Source organism: Lutzomyia longipalpis, chromosome 4 (assembly GCF_024334085.1).
Source record: "Lutzomyia longipalpis isolate SR_M1_2022 chromosome 4, ASM2433408v1".
Taxonomy (NCBI): domain Eukaryota; kingdom Metazoa; phylum Arthropoda; class Insecta; order Diptera; family Psychodidae; genus Lutzomyia; species Lutzomyia longipalpis.
The window spans coordinates 13,218,632-13,227,768 of record NC_074710.1 but is presented as its reverse complement, the minus strand read 5'-3'; the positions used below and the strand labels follow the sequence as shown (position 1 = coordinate 13,227,768).

The following is a 9,137-nucleotide window of genomic DNA, read 5'->3' as shown; positions in this document are numbered from 1 at the left end:
TGCTAATTTTTCCATCCTTTTTCCACCTTTTTTTCTTTACTTTTTTTGCATGTCTCCGTTCTCTTAGCAAAAGTCGATAGTTTTTTTCTTCTCATTCCTGCCATGTGATGTTTATTTGCTTATGTAGTGGAAGGAGAAAAAACATTTTATTGCTGGGAGATGGAAGAGAGAATTAAGGGTGGATATTTATGTTCACGAAGTGTACAACTATACAGTGTAGGTAGTAAAGAAAAGTAGAAGAAAAACTTGCAAAAGGAGGACGAAAAAAAAGAAGTTGCTCCTTATTTGCTCAACTAGATGGGAAGACTGTGATGAATGGATAAACTTTTCAGTGTACTTTCCACCTTATTGGAATCAAAGCTTTTGATTGATTGAAATTGGGTTTTAATATTTGATTTTTTCCTATTCCGTAAATTAAATGAAAAAAAAAGATTTTTAAAATAAAGGATAATTATTTTTGAGGAACTATCGTTAATAAAAGATTATTGAATGCGACACGGAATGTTCGTTATCAGAAGTTGCGTGACTCTCTCATCAGGTACTTCAGTCACCTTTTGTACTCCTCTAAAAAATGTTAATTACCTTTTAGCTTTATTTGTTATTCTGTTTGAATTTCATTTGAGTTTATAAATTAATTTATTCTAATCTCGCAATTTAATGCATAAACAAAAAATTTACCGAATTCAATTAAACTCAATTATCCGAAAATTCCACCTTTGACTTTTCAACTCTGCTCTAGAGCAATTATACTGTTTCTCTATTATTTATCTTATGTAGCCGGGGAATTGAAAACTCTGGCATTTTCTTTAAAAAAAAACAAACAAAACGAATTCTATTGTTTGATTAAAAACTTTGTTTATATTCATTAAGGACTTTTTGAGCTTTATCTCAAACATCGCTGACAGTTTCGTTAAAAATTCAAGAAGTTTTTTCTCGAGTTCACCTGATGGTGTATCTTCTTGGAAATTTAAAAAAAAAAGAAATTCACTATAAAATTAATTTATCTGTTCAAGCAGAATATTTGAGAGCTTTGAAGTCTAAAATAGTGAAATTATTTTCCTTTCTATTGCAGAAGAAGACTGGCAAAATGATAAGAGTGGAACGTCAAGCGGAAGAGCTCAGCAGCAAGAGCAAGGTGAGTTCATAATAAGGTCTTGTGATTCAATATGATTAGATATATTTATTCGTCTGACTTAAACTTTCAATGATGCAATAAATTACTATTTCAAAATGCATCAGTGCATTTATAGTCTATGTTACCTACTTTACATATCATAAAAGGTAGAAGATTCAGATGTTCTCATGTACTGTACTACACATGATATTTACTTACAACAGTCATTAATTGTTTCGGAGATTCAAAAAAAATTATAGATTTGGTACACTAACTTAAACACTATGGTACCTACATATTTTCCTGAATTTCTATGTTGATTTTTTTCAGTAATTATTATTTGAACATGAAAATGTTTTTAAAATTTATTATCATACAGAAAAAAAACCCTCCAATGCATTACAAAAGGTAGAATGTTTTAATGTTTTTTGTTACGTTCCTACAAAAGGGTTAACAGCCACACAAATAAGGGAATTATGAAAATCATTAAAATCATTTATAAAGGTTTATTTAATCCCAATGAAATCATAAAAAGCAAATGTTTTTGTCAATGAAAAAAAGTAATGCATTATAAATTAGTACCTGTGCGTTTTCCGCATTATACCTATTATAAATGGCTTAAAAATAGGTATATTGGAAAATTTGAGCTTTGCGTGCAATTGAAAAATGTAACTCCATATATAGTAATTTTTGTCTCTGTAGTTTTTCTCGAGAAAATCATGATTGATATTTGATTTTACTGCGGATGGATGGTAGTTCAGTTCCCAGAAATAGTCATAATTTAGTTTGAAAATTCACATGATACATTTAATGGAGTTTTTCGTGTGAATTAATTTCATGTGATCCATTTTGTAAAGCTATGCTGTAGCGTAATAAGAAGAGTGACAGGAAAATATGCAAAATCACGTGCAACGAAATGTAATTCTCATTCACAAAATCCAACAACTTTGTTATTTTGGAATTGAATCAACAAAGAATTTAAATAGCATACGAGCATTAATTCTCAAGCTGAATACAGCGCAATGGGATTGGATGTAGTGTGTATGTATGAAAGGGAGGGAATATGATAAAATGCTAAAATTCATGAATTTCTATCTGACGGAGAAGAAAAAAAGCTCGAGAATGATGCTTCAATTGGAGCATAGTATTTACTGCGAAAAATCTCTGCGAGATGTATCAGTCATGACATCAACAGACCACATGGTGGATGTGAATCTGTGTGGGTGGCATAAAGAATGGGAAGGAGTTAAATTGATTTTCACCAACATTTAGTTGAACGTTGCCATTTCACCCAGAAAGATAGATTTTTTCTTGATTCCTTTCAAATGTAGGTATATTTTAATATCTTTGAGAAATTCGTTTGTTAGTTTCTGGTTTCAAGTGTCTGTTCTCCACAAACTCTCAGTGTTGTTGTGAACTTTCATGAAATAGGGACTCAGTTGTGGCAGTATACAGTGGTTCTGTTGTACAGGTGAAATCTCTGCATCTTCTCAGATTGCACCAATTTGTAATAATATTTTACTTGAATCATGAACTTTCAACTATTCTTGTTTCAAATTGTGTAATAGGTTTTCTCTTTGACTTCCATTTTCAATCACAATTTGATTCCCTCTCTTGAGATTCAAAACACGATCTATATAGAATATTGTTTGTTGCCATATTTCTATTTTTGTATTCAATGTGGTTTATTCATTTGTGGCTTTGTCTTTCTTCCTGTATTTCCAATCAAAATATACTCAAAGGAGTACGAACGAGTCAGTTCAATTTCAATTATACCATCGAATGAATTTCGCGGAACTTATGTATGTAGTGAAAAAAAACAACTAGAAAGAGGAGTAAAAACTTGGGTAAAAAGCAATTTTTATTGTGAATTAACTTTCCAAAATTGAAAAATTGAATGAAAAAATACCTATTTTGAAACTTAATGAATAGTTCAAGATTTATTCAAGCTCAGGTGTTCTTAAAAAAAAAAGAAATTACTTCTTCCCGAGGACTACTGTAGTTTTTGTATATTTTTTAAAGAGACCTTTGAAGTCTTTGGTGAATTTTCTATTCTAATTCTTGTCTAATTTTAGTAAAATTAATTTTTTTCTGATTATCTCTGCATTCATTAGTTTTCCATAGAGAGGAGATTTATCAAAATCAGTTAAACGATACGATTATGGCATGCGATTAAACCATGCTAAAATCTATCAAACATAGAAGTACCGAAGAAGAAGCAAAAGAAATAGGGTTTATCAGGGTTTATTAATATTCGTTTTTCCGACTGTGGAGCGTGACTTGAATTTGTGAGGTGTTTATAATTTTTTAGGATGAGTTTTTTCCAGTCAGAATATTTCCAAAAATAGAATTGATTTCATGTTGGAATAAGCAATTGAATTTCAAAAAGAAATTGATTGAAAAGTTCTCAATGAGCCTAAAGATATTCCCCTTCAATATTTCACCATTCATCTCAATCTGAGCAATTTAACAACAAACACATCTCCTTGTTTTCAGTATATACTACTATATGTTTTACTTGTACAGTTATGTGTGTAGTTCGTTTTGAGCCAAAGCATCAGTTTTGCCCGGAAAATTGAGAACAAGGGAGAAAAAATAATATGTATGTGGCGCCAAGGAACAGAAATAAATTCGAATGGAAGATTTTTCATTCAAGCAAAGAGGAAGTATTTGTAATACTTTCACACCCATTAACTTTCTTCTTCTTCAATCTTTACATTTTTCTCAAATTTAATCTTATGTAGAATACTCAGAAAAAAATTAAAAGAAAATTATTTTAAGAAGTTTTTCTTTATTAACTTCTCTATAAAACCTTTCAAATTATTGTTTGAATTTTATGAAATTTTGATTTCTTTCGTACGTTTCAAAGTGGCTCATTGAGTCCTAAAATATCTATCTAAAGAAATGTATCATCGCACTTAAACATCTGCTCAGTTTCACAAAAATTCGCCAGAATGAAAAAATGCGGACATGGCACAAAAGTTAATTTTATGCAGAGATTGAGTGTGAAAGCAAATTGAGGAGGAGATATCTTTAAAAATAGTTCAACTCCTTCATTTCTCCATTACATACGCGTGAAATATCATTTTTCTGTGCGTAACACGTAATTTTCGTGATGTTCTCTGTAACGAATTTCCCAAGGAATTCCTTTGTGTTCGGGAAATTTTATTCTTCAGATTTTTCTTTAAATTCTGAATTATTTAAAATAATTGAAGAGAACCAAATAAAAAATGGGATTTTCATGGAATTTTCTTTGAAAACTTTCCGGGATGTTTGTTTAACAAAAAGATGAGTTCTTGATATTTTTTTACTCATTAAAATCAATGTATCGTATATTGTGCGATTAGTATGTATTTGAAGATGAAATGAAAAGAATGGAATAAAAATAGAAACTCTATAATAAAATACGTAAGAAAAATGTCTGAACATGCTGGAAATAACTAAAAAAAAATATTCAGAAAAGAAGATAGGATTTCTATTTTTATACAAATTGGATTTTTTATTCATCAAGCATTGTGCTTATTTGGCATATTTCCGATTGGCGCTTTGTTTTATTAATGGTGTGAAATATTTTAGGGCCAACTCATGAGCACATATAGCATTGCGTTCATGCTGGGCTGGGAGGAATCTCTGTGGGATTTGTAGTTTATATATTATTTATTTTGTCAACACAACTGTATATGTGCGGAGGCATGGAATTGAAAATCGATTTTCTCTTTTCACATTTGCTGCATCCCTTCTGTATTGGTGGCATTTTGGCAGCAGCTGCTGACGACCGGAGGCGAGGTGGACGCCGTGAGGATCCAAGGAGACACACCCTTGGCGGTGGAGATATGATGCACTATGGCCCTGGACAGGGACCACCGCCACAGAGGACGATGGATCTGGAGGTAACCCATTCATACACGCGAGCTTACCATTGACAATCCCTTCTATATGGTTTGTGGGCCTCCTTTCATTATGTATACCAACCCTATATACATATATTTTTATTACCTTTATTCCATTCACTCTGTCTCTCTATAGTTTTTTTTGTCGTTAATATGGAAATGACATGAGTCGGTTCAATTTCACTCCCACACGTATTTTCTTTTTATAATATCCTTCTAAATATAATATATGTAATACAATATTTTTTGCATAGAATATTTCCTCTTTTTTTTCATTCAGTGCAACCTCTAAATGTGAATTAAGAACACAAAGAAAAATGTCCCACAAAGAAAAGTTAAAATGGTGACAAAAAATTATGAGGGATGAAAAAAATTTGAACACGAAAGAGGATAGAATTAGAATGATGAAGAGACAGTTTTTTTCAGTCTGTGTAAGCAAAATACTAATGTCACGTCAAAGTTGTATAATTTGCATATTTATACATACATATATGCGTATATACACATAGATCAACATATACGCAACATTATTTTTTTGTCAGAGAGATTTTTCGCGACTCTGTAAATTTCTTCTACTCTTGCGTGTAGAATATTGTTATTTAATTAATCAGTGTGTCCACTTTCTCTTAACAATGTTTTTTTTTTTACATAATCCAGTACACAAGTTTGGTTTTAATCACACACAATCACGAGCTTTACTAGAATTGTGCTCACTGTGACGTTGTGTGGTTGAGTTCTTTGGCACACTTTCAGGAGTTTCTTCGATTCATTAAACATTTTTTTTTAATTAAAGGAATTTATTCATTTCAATATGGGCTAAACTCATAATCGAGGAAACTATTGGGATACGTGTAATCTGGTAGAGAATAGAAAATACTACAAGGTTACACGTGACCAAATTGTTTCCTCTAATAAGGGTTTAACCTAAAACAGAAACGAATAAATTCCTTTACATCAAATCAATCAGTTTTTCTTAATTTTTTTTATCACAAAAACTAACAATGCACTCAAAAATTCTGAAAAAAAACTCTATATTCTTTTACATAGATTAGGAAGCTACAATTGCAACAAATTCATTCATGAATCATGCTTTATACAAAACTCAATATTTCATTGATAAATTGAGAAAGGGAAAGAAAATTCATTGAACTGAAAAAGGAATTTAAAAAAAAATGTTTTTCTTCTCATTTTTAATAATCTCAAATTTTCAAATAATTAATTAAAAATATTAAATTGAAAGCAGTAATTAAATTTCAATAAAGGTTAATACATTATAAATTTAATTACACAACCTCACAGTGAGTAGACAAATTGAATGTAATATATAAATTATCACAATATATAGGTAATTTATATTGACGTAAAATAGGAATAAAATTTACTGAAAAGTTCAAACAGATTTCCCCAAAAAATCCAAATTGAAATGAGGCAAAAAAAAAGTAATTAAATTGAAATCATCGCAAACAAATATTTATTGATTTGACCCAAATGCGAAGAGAGACACAAAAATTGAACTTTGACTTTTATTTTGACCTACGCAGATGGGGACACGTTCGCAAAAAGTGAAAAAGGTAATTTTTGATTTATTAGCATTCTTATATACACAATATACATAGCATTGAGTACAGTGTTGTTCTAAAAAAAATAAAATAGATTTTATCAACTGCAAGGCATTCAATAAAATTGAAAATATTATAAATTGTAATGTTTAAGAATTTTACATCAACAAAAAATTTATAACAATATTTTATATTTAAGTAGAAAATAAATTTTCTTTTAATCTCTATTTGTAAAAATATTGTGCAAATGTAATATTAAATATAGATTGAATAAATGATTTATTATTTAAAAAAATTACAAAATAGAAAATATGGTTTTTAGTTTTTATTTATTTATTTTTTTGAAGCTACATAGAATTGAAAAGTGAATTGTATTTTCAATAATTCGCATTTTATCGCTAGCAAATACTAATAAAATTTCATAACACATTTATCTGCACTCTGGCTGATTAATAATTTTATTTATTCTTCTTTTTATTTCTAGCACCTAACAATGTATTTATACGCTTATTAATTCTTATTAAAAAATTAATTTTTTTGAACAATTTAACACAGTGCATGACTACACCAGTATACTCCATTTTTTTCGCTTGGATTTATAGCTCAGCTGTTGAATGAGGAGTGGTTAATATGATTACTCATCCACCCGCATGATTGTTGAATGTTTGACGGTTGAGGTGAGAGGGAAGAAATATAGCCTAAAATTCTTACTAAAAGGTATTTGGAAAGCAAGATGACAATAGATTGAGCAACAAATGTTATGTGAAATTAATATGAATTGACATATAACGGGGGATTCGTTGCGGGGAAAAGGATGTGAAAGATGCCAGCTATTGGGTACTTATGTTAGTTGTTGTGTGAATAATTTCAGGCGCCTCCGGTTCGTGGATATACGCCAATGAATCAGGGTCCCCTCTTTGATGACGATCCCGGGATTATGTCTGAAGTTGAAACAGCAAGTACGGGATTCAGAAGAGGTGGGAAACAGAGATCATCATTGCCTGTTGTCAGGACACCATCGAAGACTTTAGAACGTCCTTTGGGTGAGTAGGACTCAAGAAAAAAAAATCATCAAGCTGCTTAAGCTGACATATTTATTTAAATTTTTTTCCACAGGTTTAGTATTCCTTCAGTATCGTTCTGAAACAAAGAGAGCACTCCTGCCCAATGAAATTACATCCATTGATACGGTGAGAGCACTCTTTGTGCGATCTTTCTCGCGGCAATTAACGATGGCGTACCTAGAAGGACCTACTGTAAAAATATATATTCACGACGCTAGTAAGGATATGTTTTACGAGCTAGAAGATGTAAGGTAATTGAATTTTTTATCTCATACGATTTTTTCTATGGAAGATTGGAATTAAAGACTTTACTGTGAAATGGGGTGAGTTGGGGCTACAATGAGATAAAAATGAATTATTGAACTATAAGGGAGAGCATCGAAAGAAAATGAAAGAATTCTGTTTTTGTTCTATTTTTATTATTATTATTATTTAAAAAAAAGGCTTTTTTTAATATCGCCCGAGTTTTTTGTTCGCAGTTGTGTGTGATTGGGTTTTTTGGAGTGTTTTGTGTGGTGTTGGGGATTGTTTTTTTATTTTATTTATTTTTTTTTTGTGAACTGTTCTATTTTTAACCACAGGAACTTTTGCTAAAAATATCTCACAAACATTTTATTGGGGAAATAAAACAAGTTGAAAAGGAAAGTGAAATTCATCAATATGAAAGATAAAAATGCTTATATCTTAAGTTTTATTGCACATACAGAAATTTCTTGACTAGTTCTGGAAAGGTATTGAAATAAGCTATAATCTGACATTTATTTCGATACATTTCAAGGTCACCTCCAGAACACAAAATGGCGGATGTTTGTTCTACCAAAACAGTTTTTTGCACTTTTTGTCCTAAAGGAATGGTTCTAGAGGTTTCTGATGTTCTAGAAAGTTGTAGAGAATTGCAAAACCTTTAATTTGATACCAAATTGAGCAAAATCGGACAATCCGTTCAAGAGATATGGCTCTTAGAACTTTTCAAATTCAAGAATTTTTCAAATGGCCATATCTTCAAAACGGCGACATAGAATTTCTTCATTTTCGGATTGGTGATAGATATTGAGTCAGGCTACAACATATCAAAAATTCAAGTAAATCTATGATCGGGATTCGGAGATATTGCCCCTTAAAGTTAGGCAATTTTTGTTTTTGTTTTTAGCGCCTCTTGCGGATGTTTTTGAAACTTGAAATGTTCTGGACAGTTGTAGGGCTTCTCAATACCTTTCATTTGATACCAAGATGATCAAAATCGGCCAAGCCGTTCTCGAGTTATATCGAAAAAACACTTTTTACTTTAGGTCGCCATATTTGCTAAACGGCTTGACCGATTGTCAAGTATGAATTGTTGATGAAAATGTCTCACTGAGCCCTACAACATACTAAAATTTCAGACCTCTAGCTATAAGGGAACTGGTTGACGATATTTCAAAATGGCGGACGGCGGCCATCTTGGATTTTGAAAATGCGAAAAAATGAAATTTTACACCCACATTTCTATAGAAAACTTCAAACCGGAAGT

At 30.9% G+C, this 9,137-nt stretch overlaps 1 protein-coding gene and 1 long non-coding RNA gene across 26 annotated transcripts in view; both read left to right on the top strand.

Moving 5' to 3' along the window:
- Positions 1-9,137, top strand: part of LOC129796454 (coiled-coil domain-containing protein AGAP005037) — an 86,567-nt gene that overhangs the window by 36,966 nt on the left and 40,464 nt on the right. For 17 of the 25 annotated variants that reach the window (XM_055838388.1, XM_055838399.1, XM_055838396.1 and 14 more), the window contains 5 exons: positions 1,073-1,135; positions 4,877-5,004; positions 6,546-6,575; positions 7,435-7,606; positions 7,680-7,878. In XM_055838388.1, the coding sequence (XP_055694363.1) occupies positions 1,073-1,135; positions 4,877-5,004; positions 6,546-6,575; positions 7,435-7,606; positions 7,680-7,878 (592 nt within the window). The remainder of the gene's footprint in view (positions 1-1,072; positions 1,136-4,876; positions 5,005-6,545; positions 6,576-7,434; positions 7,607-7,679; positions 7,879-9,137) is intronic. The other 8 variants (XM_055838389.1, XM_055838383.1, XM_055838407.1 and 5 more) reach the window with 3 other exon arrangements.
- LOC129796458 (uncharacterized) lies at positions 2,407-3,007 on the top strand. The gene is made up of 2 exons (XR_008751221.1): positions 2,407-2,441; positions 2,520-3,007. It is a non-coding gene; the product is annotated as an uncharacterized LOC129796458 (long non-coding RNA).